The sequence below is a fragment of the Acanthisitta chloris genome, unplaced genomic scaffold (genome assembly GCF_000695815.1).
Source record: "Acanthisitta chloris isolate BGI_N310 unplaced genomic scaffold, ASM69581v1 scaffold4300, whole genome shotgun sequence".
NCBI lineage: Eukaryota > Metazoa > Chordata > Aves > Passeriformes > Acanthisittidae > Acanthisitta > Acanthisitta chloris.
In genome coordinates, this window is record NW_008653226.1 from 213 (window position 1) to 17,241 (window position 17,029).

At 39.5% G+C, this 17,029-nt stretch overlaps 1 protein-coding gene across 2 annotated transcripts in view; it reads left to right on the plus strand.

Moving 5' to 3' along the window:
• The first annotated feature begins 892 nt into the window (after positions 1 to 892).
• ATP6V1H (ATPase, H+ transporting, lysosomal 50/57kDa, V1 subunit H) overlaps positions 893 to 17,029 on the plus strand; it is a 48,007-nt gene continuing 31,870 nt past the window's right edge. The window contains exons 1-4 of one of the 2 annotated variants that reach the window (XM_009079997.1): positions 893 to 1,015; positions 9,582 to 9,684; positions 11,121 to 11,210; positions 16,010 to 16,123. In XM_009079997.1, the coding sequence (XP_009078245.1) occupies positions 912 to 1,015; positions 9,582 to 9,684; positions 11,121 to 11,210; positions 16,010 to 16,123 (411 nt within the window). In that variant the 5' untranslated portion in view covers positions 893 to 911. The remainder of the gene's footprint in view (positions 1,016 to 9,581; positions 9,685 to 11,120; positions 11,211 to 16,009; positions 16,124 to 17,029) is intronic. The other variant, XM_009080006.1, reaches the window with a different exon arrangement.

The following is a 17,029-nucleotide window of genomic DNA, read 5'->3' on the forward strand; positions in this document are numbered from 1 at the left end:
GAATCGTATTTTCATTCATCATACAATTCAGTGCTTGTTAGGGGTGGGCCAGGATGTACCAGTTTGCTCTTGCTTGCTCGGCAAGGAGGGGCCAGAATAGTCCAGAAACAGGCTGTGTGGAGAGCCTTGGTACAGTTTAGATTGTAAGGAATTCCTGCTCCAGCTGGGCCTGAAGCCTCTGCAAACACACTTCTTGTTTTGGCATCAAAGTCAGGTGGATATTACAACCATAAAGGAAGGAGAAAGAAGGGGTGAAGGTCACTGTGTGTGCTATTGTGATATATCCTGAGGAAGAGCTTCTGTTCACATTTATTTTTCAGTTTGCTTTCTGTACAGTAATGATCTTCATTTTCTTGTTGGTCTATGTAACATAAGTTAGAATTTATATACTTGTGGGTTTTTTTTCCTTGAAGTTGTAGTTCAGGTGTTTCTAGTGTCTGAATAGTCTTAGACAAATACCTGAAGTAAGTCCTAATGTGTGTGGGTAGGGAGGACATGCACTGAATTTTAATCCTGTTTTGTGAGGAAGACAACTTCTGTTATCTGTAGGGCTCTTTGGACATTGCAGAAGAATAGCCTTTATTGAAGTAACTCCAATGTTTAAGGATTTACAAGACTGGGAGTTATTGAATAGTATGTCTTGTCTTTTAGCAAACTTGTGATTAGCTACAGTGTATTGTGTAGATATGGCTTATCATTTTTTTGTTTCAGGTAAGCCACATTTTAACTACTTTATGAAACTTTGATTTCCCAGAAAGTTCCTGGTACAGTTTTAGGGAATGGGAAATCTGGAAAACAGATTTTTCTTTTCATTTCTTTAAAGTATTGATCAGATACTCTGCTCTTTAGTACTTTAATAAGACGTCTCAAATCTGACTTGCATTTCTAGGAGATTTTAATTATCAGTCAAGATGGATATCCGAGGTGCTGTAGATGCTGCTGTCCCAACAAACATCATTGCTGCCAAAGCTGCTGAAGTTCGGGCAAACAAAGTAAACTGGCAGTCATATCTCCAGTAAGTAAAAACTTTCCACATTTCTTTTCCCTCTCTTATGTGTTAGACTCTTTGAGATTTTAGGCTACATTGGAACATTAGATTGCAGTGAAGAGTGTTCTGTCTTAGTCCCATGGAAGTAGTTGGAAAAAGTCTACGTTAGATGGAAGTGGTTGTGGAAAATTATCTTGATGACTTATTACCATAAGGGGAACTCTGCATTTGTCAGCCAAATGCTGTAATAGCAAGTAATATTAGTTTGCACAAATGTGTGGTAAAGCTGTCTGGTTTTTTTCCTTATTGTTCAAACACCATTCTCAATTTTAGCCTTATTGGATGAGTACTCAATTAAGAAAAGTTTACAGTCATAGTTGTCTTATATGTAGGCATGTTATCTCTATTGGTGAAGTGCCTTTTGTGGGAATACAAATTGTACTAGCAAAACTGGACTGTAGGCCAGGAAAATAAACTGTACCTTAAGTAAAGGAACAATAGTACTGGAGAGTAACTAAAGCCAGTAAATTGGGGAGTAGGCTGAAACAAATGCTTCAGCCTGAGGAGAGCTGTGCTGCTGTTTCAGGTAAGCACAGAGTTTACTTTGACATGTATATGATGGCACTAGGAGTAGCAAGAAAAATACTGTCCTAAGGATATAGGGACAAGCCGAGGAAACTTGATTTATGCATGAGGTAGGGAATGGGGAGCAGAAACAAGACTTTGACTAGTCCTCTGTACTTGAAGTGAAATGCCACATTCTTGCAGCACTGCATTCCTCATGACAAGTACCTGTGGAAAATACTGACAAAGTGTAAATTACCATTATCTTTTGAGGGCTGTCATAGCAAATTACTTCACAGTTCATTGCTTTGTAATTGAAGTGGTAGAAATCTTGATGATTGTAGAGGTACAAACCATACTGATGATGCTTTGTGATTATCAACACTACACCACTTAAAAAAAGAAAGAAAAGCTGTTTGGTTTTTTTTTCAGATTGCTGTGGTACATATGTAAATATGTCATATATTAAAATAACCTTGCAAAACTGTGTGCACAAGCTGAAAAGTGCTAACCCAGTAGAGGCTTATTAGTGATTACCTGCTTTGCTCTCTGCTGTGTATCTCAGTCTTGCTTATTCATTGTATTGTATAGTTTTTTGCCCTTTGTGGTTGTATTTCTGCATGATAAATCTGGATAAAGGAACTGATATACTGAGGAAACTTATTTTTTTCTGGGCTGTTTGTAAGATGGATCAGTTCCTGGTTCAGTTTACTGTGTGGTATTCCAGTGGCTTTGCAAATGAAAGAGGAAGCTTGGTGTGGTAACTTGACAGTGGCAGCTACCAAGCACTTTTCAAACGATCTAAGTGGATTTTGCTGTTACTGTATGCTGTGTTATCTATCAGAAGCCTGAACAGCTGTCCTAGTAGGAAGTGAACAGATAGCTTGCAGTTACTCAGGATGAAAGTGGGAGTACAGTTGTTCACTGTTAATGTAAGAGAATGAGACTCTCTTGTCACTGCTTCCCTAGTGATTCTGACTGTAGGGCTGGTGAGATTAATCTGTTGGTTTCATTATATAGGGGATGGGTCCATTTGACAACGAGTGGTATTTTGAATAGTGTGTTCTATTAGTTGCTTGACTGTGCTTTATGTGGTCTCCTGTTTATAATTTAACTTCATTCTTGGGGTTTTCTCTCTCTGGTCCTGTATAAGGATGGGGGAGTTTTGCTTATTCACCTATCAGCAAACTTTTATATAACTAATTTTGACCAGGAGGTGCAGTTGATGCATCTTTTTCAGATTCTAGATGTAGAACTTGAGTTCATTTCGTTCTGGAATCGATGAGAGAATATACTGGTTGTTTCCTCTCTTTGATGTGTTAGTCACATTTTGGAGGCTGTTGTAATGCATGTGGCTAGTGTTTGTGACCCTACCGGGAGACTGATGCTTGGTGCCCTCTGTATGTCAGTGACAGTGTGTCCTGTTTGTTACTGCTTTGAAATAAACATAATCTTTGTGTCTTGGGTTTACTGGTAACAGCCTGGCTGTCTGACTAAGGTAGCTTCAAATATGAGCTTAAATGGTGCCGGAGGGATTGTGGAGCACCATGTAGGTAGCTGTAGTTCTTTGGCTGAGGAGTTTCCTTGTCACAGAATGGGTAACATTGGAAGGGGCCATAGTGGGTCATCTGGTCCAACCTCAAGCAGGGCCATCCTAGAGCACATTGCACAGGTTTGCATCCAGATGGTTCTTGAATATCTCCAGTGAAGGAGACTCCACACCTTCTCGGGACAATCTGTTTCAGTGCATGGTCATCTGCACAGTAAGGAAGTTTTTCCTCATCTTCAGGTGGAATTTCCTGTGCATCAATTGCTGCCCATTGCCTCACATCCTATTGCTTGGCACCACTGAGAAGAGCCTGGCTCCATCCTCTTGACACCCTCCCTTCAGGTACTTATAGACATTGATGAGGTCCCCTGAGTTGTCTCTTCTCAAGGCTGAACAGGCCCAACTCCCTCAGCCTTTCCTTGTTAAGAGAGATACTCCAGTATTCATCTTCATAGCCCTCCACTGCACCTACTCCAGGAGCTCTGGGTCTCTTTTACTGGGAAGCCCAGAACTTATCATTAGTTATTGGAAAACATCAGTAGAGCTTTTGGTCCTTCTAAGGAGGAAATAAAATAATACCTTGCTTTGGACATGTCCTTTCTACAATGAACACGTTTGGATGTCATAGTGTCTTTGAGGCTGAGCTTAAGGGATTTCTTGAAAAGTCAGTCAGTGCAGCTGTATTGGCTTCTGGAACGAAGAACCATTATTAAATGAATGGAAAATACTTTCTTTTGGTGAAGTTCTTTTCTGCTCTCTATTCTTCAATGCAAAAGTAAAATGGCTTACTGTAGTTGATCAGACTCTAGTAGCCTGACTAGTAGAGTCAGTTCAAGCTAAAGATTAACTGACACAGTGTTTATTCCATCTCTGAAGGTTGTGACTATAAACTAACTGTCAAACTGAGCTAGCACACAGCTGTTGACTTTTGATATTTTGTGTGTATACTGTTGGCCCAAAAGTGAAATATTTAAGTATGACAACTATACTTATTACCAGTTTGCCAGTGTGTTCACTGCTCACTACAAAATTTGGCTGTGAAAAAAGATTTGTTTAAAGTTTAGCCTTTGTGTTGCGTTCCAGCTAGGGTCTGTGTCTGAGGGAGAAGAAAGTAGCAAAACTTGCAACAGTGGAAGATGAGTTGATGCCCTCTGTGGGCTGAAAATACAGGAGGTTGCTGTAGTGTACTGTGTGGTTGCTTTCAGTGTTTGCTTCAGGGTGTCAGAATGCCTTTGGAGGGTGTGTTAGCTTGCTTGAAGCAGGTTTGGTTTGGTTTTCTAATGGTAGTAAATGAGTTCCGTGGAAAAGTGAACTTGTTTCAGAGTCTCGCTTGCATCTTGCTGCATTGTAGGTTTTGTAGATATACAGCATTTGAAAAAACTTCATATTTAATCAGGGGAGATACCTGTTGGCTTATTTGTACATAGCTTCCCTTGTGTCTTCAAGTATTTCACATAGATGTTTGTAAATTCTGGTGTTAAAATACTTATTTTCCTAGGGGTGGAGGAACCTTCTAAAGCCAGTTAAATATCTTAGACTTTAAAAGCCAGTCTTGTCACTTTCTAATTTGTAGTGTGTGGATTGTTTTGGTTTAATTTTCTTTAATATGGTCCAGTCCTGTAGAGTACATTCAGCCTATTTTACTATATTATTTTATAATACTGAAACTCTCGAGCAATTGGATAAAATGAGTGTCCTCTAGGCACATGCAAAGTACTGTAGGTACCTGGATGAAAGACATTGTCTCAATGCAGTGGCTTCATCTGAGCTTCATATTTGCTGCAGATGTAGTCAATTTTGTATATTAAAAAAAATCCCAAACAACAACAACCCTCTCCCCCCCCCAAAAAAAATTAAAATTGTAATCCAAACAAAAATACCCTAAACTCCGGAGTGGCTTGTGTGAAACCATTCAAACAAAAAAAGGAACAAGTAGCTGCTGGAGGAAATGCATAATTAAGGAATCACAAGCTTCTGAATCATATTGAGAGACCAAGAGGTTTTAAAAATGGTGGTCTTGCATATTCGTGCTTTCTAAATCTTACGCAATTTGTTTACTCTCCTGTAGCTAGTGCTGTCAACAGTAGGCCTTGGTATCTCAAGCACAGAGCGTTGAAGCGTGGTTATAGGACTCCTGGCCTAAACCTGATATACTCAGCCCATTGTGGTTTGGTCTGGCAGGCAGTTAAACACCACATAGGCACTCACTCACTCCCCACACACCACAATGGGGTGGGGGAGAGAATTGGAGGTAAAAAAAGGAAAATTCATGTGTTGAGACTTTAATAGGACAGAAGGACAGAAAAGGTAGGAAAATAATAATGATGATAATAACGAGAAAAGGATGCATACTAAATCTAAAACACAGCACTGTAGCAGCTACTGGGAAGAATATTAACTCTCTCCCAGCTGAAACCAAGATACAGCTGAAGCTCAGAGTAACTTCTGTCTGTTGACAAAAGACTGGGGAGACACATCCTGAAAAATAACACATTAAATGTCTGTTAGGAAGAGGGATAGAGAGAAGCTGTGGTTATTTGTTTGCTTAAAGGTGATGAGAAATCTGTATCTCTTTGAAGAGAGAATGAGGAAAATGTGTAATAGGATCATGGGGGCTAGTACCAGCTGTCTGAGGCTGCTCTGCATTTTCTCATGTTGGTTTCTTTTTTTCTCCCTCCCCCACTGGTTGCTAAGGTTTACTACATAATCTGTTACTTCTGTTTTAAAATGAGATGAATGGAAATAGATGCATTTGAAATTACTGAAACTATTAATCAAGTGTATGAGTTCCCTGATAAAATATTCACAACTTGCTTACAAAGCTGTCAGATCCCTTGTACTGTTTTGTATGGGTTGGAAGGTGTCTTTTTGAATGGTGCTAAAATAAAGAGTAAACCCTAATGTCTTTTTTTTATTCTCAAGTCAACATCAATTCCCACACCTTTATTGCTGTCTTTCCCTGTAGTCTAATGTAGGATAAAAGTAAAAACTTTAATGCTTTTTTTTCCTTGGCAATTGTCAGACCTCTTCTAATAGGTTTGCTATAAAGAAGCATCTCTCCTTGATGGGCTGAGGCTTTCTCCACCATTAAAGCTGAAAATTAAGGGTTCACCTTATGTCATCTTTGAAGTGCTTAGTAAATGGCAATATTCTTACAAACAAGCAGCTTTTTGGTTACTTTTTTATCAATATGATCCAGGAATCCCTGGCTTGGCCAGCATTGTTTGAAACATAAGAGGCTTCTAGTTCTGGGTCATTAAATCCATTATTTGTAGCAGATGAATTGTCCTCATCTTTCCACAGCTACTCAGATCCTTCTTTAATAGGCAAGAAAGAACACAGGTCAATCTTAAAGGCATGTGGTAGCAGCATGGTCATAATTGGCTAATCATATATAATTCATCTACAATTAGTTCTAAGTTTTAGTAACAATTAGTCAAGGACTACCCTGCCACTGGCTCTATGAATCTTCCATCTAATAAATCTTAATTTCCTTTCCTCAGTGCATATGAGGATATTTCTAACAAAGCAGCTGGAATACAGGAGTAACACACATGGTAGTGGGCTACTTCTGTTCTTTGCTGGGATAGTAAATAGGTAAAAGATGGCTCTGGGAGGAAGCCGTACTCAATATGCAATCATTTAGAGGAAAGATTAGAACACATGGTAGGTCTTGCTTGTTTCTCTATTTCAAGAATCCAGGTGAGCTAATTGAAAATAAAAAAAGGTGAACATTTCCTGTACGTTTACAAGGATTTGAATGGAACCTCTCGTCATGAAAGATCTGAAAACTGACCTAGAATGTGGAAAAGATGGGTTAAAAGAGTCCATGCTGTGTAGCTTTGCAAAGTGGAATGGGTATTTAATTCAGTGGAAACGTTAAGAGGATATGAGTCTTGGAAATAACTGAAATAGGGCAGTGTCTAATGCTTTCATCCCCTGTGACTTTTGTATTGATGATGTGCACAATTTTCTTCTTTCTGAAAGCACTTCTGGTATTGCCTAGTAAAGCCAGTCACCTCTTTAAGATCTTGGATATTTTTAGGACCACTTGATTTAAAATTAGTTTAAAATGAATTTTAAAATTTAAAATTAGTTTTCTTACCCACAGAGTACCTGACTGTACTATTTTGACAGGTTCGTTGTTTCTTCTGATGGTAAGTTTTGTATTACAGCAAACCCCCAGTAATGTTCTGCAAGTCTATTTGACTCTTCTGCTGATTCAACAGCTTTCTGAAATAGCACTGATGATGACAGTAACTTCTTGAATATTAAGTTAAAGTGAAGATTAAATAGACATCTGTTGCTTATAGGTGTCCACAACAGTTCACTGTATTGAGCCCCCTAGATATGTGTTTGGATGAAATTGCCTGTATATCAGTTTTGAAACTACCAGGAAAAATTGGAATGTTGTAATGAGTGAAAGATAAAAATAAATTAGGAGCCATGTATGTTCCCTGTTCTCCTTACAGTTTTCTTCAGTGCTTATGACAAGCTTCAAATAACAATTACTTTTGTTTTTCTGCACTTAATTCAGGTTGCATTAGACTAATATTCATGTTATGTATTATAATTTTGGCATAATATGTTAGCTGTGTGTATTTCAGTTCTTAGAAATAGTACCACTGATCGTTGTGTTCAGCTACTGGAAGTTTAAGAATTATTAAGAGAATGGTTTTGGTCAGAGGCAATACATAGGGAAAGCTTTAGAGAGATGATTTCATCATTAGTTTTAAATTCTTTGTACATGAGACCTTTGCAGAAAGGAACTCTTCACATTTTGCTGTGGGATACAGCATTGGTAATGTGAAACAGTTGATACTGTACTCCCTATACTCTGCCCTTGCAAGACCCCACCTGGAGTACAGGGTTCAGCTCTGGGATCCTCAGCACAGGAGCAGGTCAAGAGGAGTGTAACAAAGGTGGTCAGAGGTCTGGAGCACCTTTCTTACAAAGATGGGCTGAGGGAGCGGAGGTTGTTTAGCCTGGAGAAGGGAAGGCTTTGAGAGACCTCTTTATGGCCTTCTAGTATCTTTATAAAAAGGAGGGAGAAGGACTTTTTATATGGAGAGATAGTGACAGTACAAAGGGTAATGGTTTTAAACTGAAACAGGACAGGTTTAGATTAGCTGTTAGGACGAAGCTCTTTACTGTGAGGGTGGTGAGGCATTGGAACAGGTTGTTTGGAGATGTTGTGGGTGCTTCATCCCTGGAAGTGTTCCAGGCCAGATTGGATGTGGCCCTGAGCAACCTGATCTAGTGAGTGCCAATGGCAGGAGGATTGGAACTAGATATTCTTTAAGGTCCCTTCCAACCCAAAGTATCTTATTATTCTATGATAGAGTTGAAGTGAACAAGGTGTGTTTGGTGGGCTGATGTTGATTGGTCACCAGGTGCCTATCAGGCCACTCTCCCTCTGTCAAAAGAACAGGGGAAAAAACATGACAAAAAAACTCTTGGGTTGAGATAAGGACAGGGAGATCACTCACCAGTTACCATTATGGGCAAAACAGGCTATGCTTGGAGAAAATAAATTGATTTATTGCTCATTAAACTGAGCAGGTTAATGAGAAATAAGAAAAAAAATCTAAAAATCTCCTCCCACCCCTCCCTTCTTCCCAGGCTCAATTTCACTCCTAACTTCTCTGCCTCTTGGCTCTGTGTGGTGTAGGGGGATGGGGAATGACAGTTGTGGTCAGTTCATAGCACTTAGACTCTGCTGTTCCTTCCTTCTCAGGCTCTTCTGGTCTATCCTGGGGTGTCCCACACATGGGTTGTGGTCCTTCTCAAACTTCTCCAGCATGAATCCTTTCCACAAGATAGTCTTTCAGAGACGGACTGCTTCAGCACAGGTTCCTCATGGGGTCACAGGTCCTGCAAGAAAACCTTCTCTAGTGTGGACGTCTGTGGACTTCTCTCCACAGGGCCACAGCTCCCAGGCCAGGAGCCTGCTCTAGCGTGGGCTTTCCATGGGCTGCAGCTTCCTTTAAGGCATATCTGCCTACTCTGGCATGGATGTCCTCCATGGACTGTGGGTAGATCTTTGCTCCACCATGGACCTCCATGGACTGCAGGAGGACAGCCTGCCTCCCCATGGTCTTTACCATGAGCTGCAGGACAATCTCTGCTCTGGCACATGGAGCATCTCTCCTTCCTTCTGCTCTGACCTAGTGGTCTGCAGAGTTGTCTCTTCTACATTGTCTCAGTCCTGTCTTCTGGCTGCTGTTGCACAGCAATTTTTACTCCTTCTTAAGTATGTTATCGAGAGGTGCTACCCTCATCACTTAATGGCTCAGCTTTGACCAGTGGTGGGTCCATCCTGGACCTGGCTGAAACTTCTTGTCTGACATGGGGACCACTTTTGGTGTCTTCTCATAGAAGCCACCCATGCAGCTCCCCTGCTACCAAAACCTTGCCATGTGAACAGTTTGAAATAAGTTGTTGTTCATGTTACTTATGGTTTCATATTTTGTTTTTCAGGGGGCAGATGATTTCAGGTGAAGACTGTGAGTTTATTCAAAGATATGAACAGAAAAGAAATCCGGAAGAAAAACAGGAGTTGTTGCAAACAGAAGGCAATCAAGTAACTTTCCTTTCTTTTAATAGTATCTCTTTTGGGGATGATGTTGGAAAGAAATTTTCATATAAACTCTTAATTTATTGTTAGCTATGTGCAGTTAAGATGTTATGGAATAAGTATAAAACTTGTTATCATGGTTCTTTTTGTGTCCTTTGGTATAGGTTGGACATTATTTTTAAAACCTATTAAATAATTATGAAATGTCATCTGACTTTGTTGTGCAACAAGATAGCTCAAGTCTTTCCTCATCCCTGTTTACTTAATCATGATGCTTGTACTTGAGTCACTTTTTTTTTTTTGAGCTTTTCCCCTCAGTTTATTGATGACAGCTACTGACACTGAGATTCTGCTTAGTTAGCTAAGCAATTATAATGTAGTTTCAGCAATAGAGTCCACTGAGTGCTAAGGTGAACTCGATTAAACACGTGTCATGTTAGGCATGCTAAGATACGAGAAAGCTGCATTGGACAGAGCTGATTCAGGACTGAACCAGCTCTCTGCCCTTATGGACTCCAGGCAGGGTGCCCAAAGATGCTTTAATGCTATTTGGAGCAGTAGAATCTCAGCCTCGAATCCAGAGGTTGTAGCACACATCATCAGACATCAAGAGGATTGAGGGAGGCACAGGGTAAGGTGAAGAGTAGGAGATGCTTTCAAGACACAGAACTTTTCCAGCTGTTTTTTAACTTTAATTTTAGGTTGTTCTGTGTTTTGGATTTTTTCTTTTTTTCTCTCCAAATTGTATTGTTTGACTGTTACGTAATGGATAATTTGCACAGTAACAAAAGCATATGTGGTGTACACTATATGCCACTGTATAATTATGATGTAGCAGTTCAGAGTTCCATTTTTCTTTCAGTTTTAGTTGAATGTGGTGAGGGGGAAGGTGGAAGTGTAAAAAGTAGTGTTGTGACTATTTCAGCCTATTATACCTGTTGCTGAAATTGTAGAATAGATCAGGAGGCACAGTTCAAATATGAACAAAGGTTTGCCTACAAGGCATAATAAGTGAACAGGTAAGAGTGACCTGTCTTCCTCCCTCCCATTCAAGCTGCTGAAACTTTCTTTTTACTATGTCTGAGTTTGTTGCTGTTCTGTCAGTTTACTTGGTTCTTCTCACTGCCTTAAAAAAAGGACACTGAAACTTTTCTAATCCGACTTTCAACAAAGCTCCTTTGTGGCTTTCACTGGCGAGTGCTTGTTATTTCATTTGAAAGCCATAAAATAATATGTAAAGGGTAATAATCAATGTGACAGAAAATTTTCTTTGTGAGATAATGTCAAATGTATTCATCCCTTCCTGCAATTGAGGAACACATTGGGATGTTCAATGCTTATGTAAGACTTAACTGAATTAATGAAGTCCGGTTTTATATTACTGAAAGAAATGAAGACAATTGATAATATTATTAATTTTAATGTCTTTCTTATTTTTCTAGTGTGCTAAAACATTTATAAACTTGATGACTCATATCTCCAAGGAACAGACTGTTCAGTACATTCTAACTATGGTTGATGATATGCTGCAAGTAGGTCAATAACCTGTCTTATTTTTAAGTCTTTAAATGCATTCTTGAATGTTTCCTTAGCCTAATTCAAGTCTCTTCAGGTGTTTGTTGTACTGTCTTGAAAATAATCTTTTAAATTTTCAGATCTTGTCTTCAGAGATTAAATGCTATACCTGAATTGTAAGGGTAATTTAATCTTGTGTATATATGTTCAAATTCTGGAAATAAAACATACCGGTATGCTTGTCTGTCAGTTCTCAACTGTGTTTAATGCAAAACTTGGATGCTAAGAGTAATATTTTATCGTGGTTTCATTTTATGTGATCTTAATTTGTAGATTTTTTTTAAAATACTTTTTGCACTTAGTGTATTCTCTTATATTATGGTATACTTGACAGTGTTAGGTTAATGGTTTGACTTGATGATCTGAAAGGTCTTTTCCAGCCTAAATGATTTAAAGAGTCTGTATTTTGTGACCTCAGCCCTTTGCTATTGTGTAGGGAGAATATGACTTCTAACTTGAAGTTGTTGAAGCTTTTCCTACAAAGGTGTTAATTTGTCCACCCTCAGGAAGAAGTTGTAGTTTCTGCAGTTTCAGGTTTCTAACATGAGTTGGTTGTTTAGGACAATATGTTCTGAAATTCTGCATGGTTTAGTTATAAAAGAGGAACTTTTGATCCAATGAAATATACAGCTCTCTGTAGCTATGGGATACAGTGGCTTATAAGAGTAGGCTATTAAATTTGGTCTCAGGACTGCTGGGCTGACTGGGACAACTCAAGAGGAGGCTTTATGCAATCAGATAATCCTACATATGTGTTTCTTTGCTCTGAAGCAGGTTAAGGGAACGTGTTTGGAGTGATAATGTAACAAGATGGGTTGAATTGTGCAACGTTTTCTCCTGGTATTCACATAAACTCTGTGTTTGACAGTGTCTTTTCTGCTATTTGATGTGATATTTAACACAAGGTTACAGTGAAATATGTCTAGTGATACTGGTTTAGGGATTGTTCTAGGAGGTGAACCATGTGAATTCTAATTCCAGCTTTGAATATTCATTATTGTCAACAGGCAAATTTAAAAGTGTGAACTTCTCCACAGTACAAATAACTGGGCATTGTGGTGTTCTTTGTGGTACCTGTCTGCATGGTGGAGCCCTGAGTCAGTGCCCTGACGTCTAGGTTAATAGGATAATTAATAGGTTAATAGGATGATAGCTAGTAGTGGTGTCAGCAGTTTATTAATCTGTAGCTTTGTCACTCTAACCCTCTTCCTCTTCACTTCAGATTTGCTTTTTTCAAGCGTGACACACATCAAGAAGCAGAGAAGACGAAAAGGAGCCTCAGTGTCATTCCTTAATTACGACACTGAGTTGGGAATATCTTGTTTTGGTTTAACCATTTGATGACAACCTTTGTCTCAGTGTGTGAGAACGCTGTTTATCATAGCTACTTTTGTGAGGAATGTGTCTCGCTTTGTGTGTGGCTACAGAAGTAATCATTTCACTTGCCCTTCTTCAGAGCTTTTTGAGAGTGTTGGTAGGTCTTGCTTATGCACTTTGATGTTAGGGTAGTCTGTAGGTACAGTACACAATAGCTGATACCATCTCCTGTGCTGTGGAATTAATACCCCACAGGTAAAGGCTTTCACTGGCCACTCTGGAACAATTGCATTAGTTCTAGGTGGTCACAGTGAGTAGTTTTGAGTAATCTCTTCTTTGCTGTATTGTTTCTGTCATGAGTGGCTAGATGAATGTGTTTTCTTGACTTTATCACATTTCTGTATTTAGGGTCTTACCCTGCCACAGAATTGCTGTGTGTGGAATTCTTAATGTTAAACATAATGATTTTAAATTGTTCAGGTTTTATAGTAATACAGGAGAACAGAGACATTGGTGCACATTCGATACTTGGTTTTGTTTGAAGTTGGATGCCTTTTTCACTTCAGAAATTCTGCTTCAGTTTCTGAAAGGCTGCACTGATTTTTGCAACACTGTGTGTGATTTCATTATTCAGGGTTGTCTTGCTGCTAGCATAGAGGGCTTGTGTGCAGGCATCTGCGTGGCATCATCCCAGGGCTTCCTAACCCTCTGTATCTCAGCAAGGCTGAAACAGAACTTCTGCTTTGTTTAGGTCATGTTCAGGTGGTAGAACCTGCTGGCATGGACATGCCTTATGGAGCCCTGGTTACACATTTTCAAGGTGTTAGTTTCATGTCAGAAAACAGTGTATTGGCCAAGGACTTTGTGACTATGAGTTTAGTGCAGGTTTTCTGCAGACTGCATGGGCAGGAGAACTCACAGTAGTGGATATGAAGTCTCCCATCTTTGCCTGAGTTGTCTTAATAGATTCAGAGATTTTTTAAGCAAGAAATTGTTCAAGGGTGTGGCCATTCATGGTGCCACTGACTCAGTAAAATTGCCCCGAGCAAGGATATTTGCTGCAGTTTCATGAGACCGCATGAATATTTCATAATATTTTAAAGCTGCTTTTGATAGCTGAAACTTCTAGAAACTATCAGTCATAGATAACAGTATCCAGCTATTGCCTGTCTTGATAATGGATGTCTGTGGTTCTTCTATTTCTATGCTTTTCTTGTTAGGTTGTAAAAAATCATATTAGCTGTGTTTTCAGCACACCAAAAGCCTACCTGGGTGTCTAGGATTGTTTCAGCAGTTCTACTTAGAGATTTGATGATCTTTCTAAGAAAGATTTCGCTTGAAGGCTGGCAGATGTGAGATTAACGTGGTATTGACTGTATAAGAATATCACCATTCTGCTTATTTCTGAAGATGGAGTGTGTTAGCATACTGGAGTCTCTGAGGAAGTATTTCTTGTTCTAGTCCACTGATAAATTCCTGGAACAATTTTTTTGGATTAGTGACCCTGTCACACTGCACAGTCTTTACTCATGAAATATTTCAGAACCATTTTAGGACCTACACTGTAGTTGGTGCAGGCGATAGTACCATCCAAGTGAACTGCATTATGCTCCTTCAGAAATGACAGATGCTAAATTATTCAACTGTTGATGTGAGAGCTTCAGCATTTTCTTTTTATCAGCGTAGTCAGTAGCTGGCTAGGAAGGTGCAACACTACATATATCAGGGCCTAGGCACTTTTCCACTCCTTCCGTCCTGTCTTTACCCTGCACCTTAGCCGCAAACCAGATGAGTCTTCTGATTGACAGTGTGTGAAGTTATTTCAGCATTTCTACTTCCAGACCTGTCTGTCTCTTTCTTAGTTATGTTGTAAACTGAACTTGTTGATCTAGTTATTTTTGATGTATTTTTTTTTAGCTAGACTGTGTAGGACAAGCATGGATGTTAACAGTGATTTATTTGATCGTACTGACATTTTTCATCAAACAAACCCTCGCAGAGTGGAGGCTCTACCCCAAGGCACTATGTTCCTGTGATCTTGCTTTTTTATGTATTACATAGTTTGAACAACATTTTTTGAAAGCAGTTCTTTTTGTTGCTTTTTGGCACATGCCATATAGAGCATGGATCATCATAAGGGTTATGACTGTCAGATAACTAGTGGCACCTGAGCTTCCCCAGTCAGTGGTCAGGACAACTGTTTGCAGCCCATGTAGTATAGTGCTGTTGTGGTTTGACCCCAGCTGGCAATTAAGCACCATGCAGCTGCTTGCTTACTCAGCTACTAGTGGGATGGGGAAGAGAATCAGAAGAGTAAAAGCGAGAAAATGTATGAGTTGAGATAAAGAGAGATACTTTCAATGAAGGGCTGGTTGCAACTCTGATGGTTGGTAAAATGCCAGTGTTTAGATACATTCAGATCATCTCGTGCTTAATGGATTGTATGGCATAAGGAGGCTTGCCTAGCTGATTCTTGGTCCATAAAGTTAGTATTAGGGTGCAGAATTGATGGAGAAGTCTTTCTAGCTAGGGGGCTTTGAAAATTAGAATCTTGGGATAGTGGAAACTGAGATCCACAAGGCTGGAAAGTATGTGGAAATGCTTGAAGAAAAGCAAGAATTCAAGTGTTAGATTTTTTTGAGACTGTGTCTATATTCTAGGCTACTAGGAAGCAGCAGAGCTCCTCTTTCTCCTTCATGTTTTTATGGCCTCTTCTTTGGCTTGCTTTAAGGAGAACTATAGAAGCTGCCTTTCAAAGTGATTATTAGGTGAAATGTTTCAAGAAACTATGCACAGTGCCCAGGCTCAGGTACTTGTGGTCTCTTGTGGCTCAACATAAAAGCCCTGCAGAACAGACTTCTGGTGGCTGTGTCCTCTCCTAGGTATGCAGGCTGCCTAAGGTAACTGCTCAGTCAGTTGCAGCCTCGTCTGGGAGAGAAGAGCTCACTTGCCATTGAGAGGGACGGAGAGGCAGGACTAGCTTATGCCTCAGAAGTTTCACTTGTAGCACGTGCAGCCAAGTTGAACAACAGTCTCTTATGTGAAAGTAAAAATACGTGGAAAACTTGTATGGACTTTAATCAAGCATAATTGATTAGATGAGGAGTAATGTTCCTCTGGAAAATGACAGCATTTAGCTTGTTTCTCATTTCTCTCATTCTGCTTGCTTGATTAAAAGGATACATCCATATTTGCTCAAGCAGGTGCTGGAGAGCAGAGGTATGTCTGAGGTTTCAAGGTTTGTTTCCCATGCCCCAAATCTCTAACCTTAATGTTGGAGTGCTGAAATGAACTGTATCCACAAGTAATTGTCAAACTGGAAAATTTCCATGGGCTCTTACAAGCTCGGATAATGTATCCCAACGTAATAAGGAGCAAATAACTGCTTTATGTTGAATGCTTTTACAAGTCATCTTTTCCCCTCTCCTAATTTTTACAGGAAAATCATCAGCGTGTTTCTATCTTCTTTGATTATGCGAAACGTGGTAAAAACACTGCATGGTCCTATTTTCTGCCGATGTTGAATCGACAAGATCTTTTCACTGTGCATATGGTAAGTTTTAAGTGAACCTGTCTCTGAAGATGGTAGAGAAAAATGCTTATTCTGTTTTTCTTCAGGAGATTTTGGAGTTTGAAGCTAAACTTCTGCATGGACTGGGAAATTGTCCTCTTGTAGTCTAGATGAGTTGTTCTTAACACAAGCTACACTTGAGCACATGTTAGAAGAGTTACACTGTTTATTTACATTGTTTTTTTCTGGTAGATTAGAGCAGGTTTTAAGGACTTGGATTTTCAAAGATTTTTAGGATTAAATAAGCACGGTAAGACATAGCTGAAAAACTAACTTTTTCCACAACTGCCAGTCAATGCTCCTCATGCTGTACAAATATTAGAATTGGAGTTCTCATTGTGTGCAAGGGAAATATCTATACCTTGATGAACCTTCTTCTCTCACATGCTCAAATTACAAGCCAACTCACAAAGTGTAGTGAGAAGCAACTCCTTGATGTTGTGGATGTGCTGCTCAGCAGCAGCTAAAACATTTGGTATGTTATCAGCACTGTTTTGGACACCAGTCTAAACCATAGCACTGTATGGGCTGCTATGAAGAAAAATTAAGTCCATCCCAGCCAAACCCAGTGCAACTGTGTGCAGTGTGTGGTATCTGCTGTGCTTTGAGCTACTGGGTGCTGCTTGTGTATATGGAGTAACTTTTCTGGAATTCTTGATATTCTTCTGTCATCAGTGGTGAGAACAGACCACTTCATCTCAGCATTTTTTTTTTCCTTATGAGGAAAAAATATGGCTGTATTGCTGTAAATTCCTAGTGGAAACCATAGCCTCCATCAGTAAAACTTGTACTATGGCTTGAAGGGGAGAAGCTGCATGGCTCTGAATTGTTCTTCACTGCATATGTTTATGCTGGCATACTATGGTAGAATCAGATTGGTACTCAAAC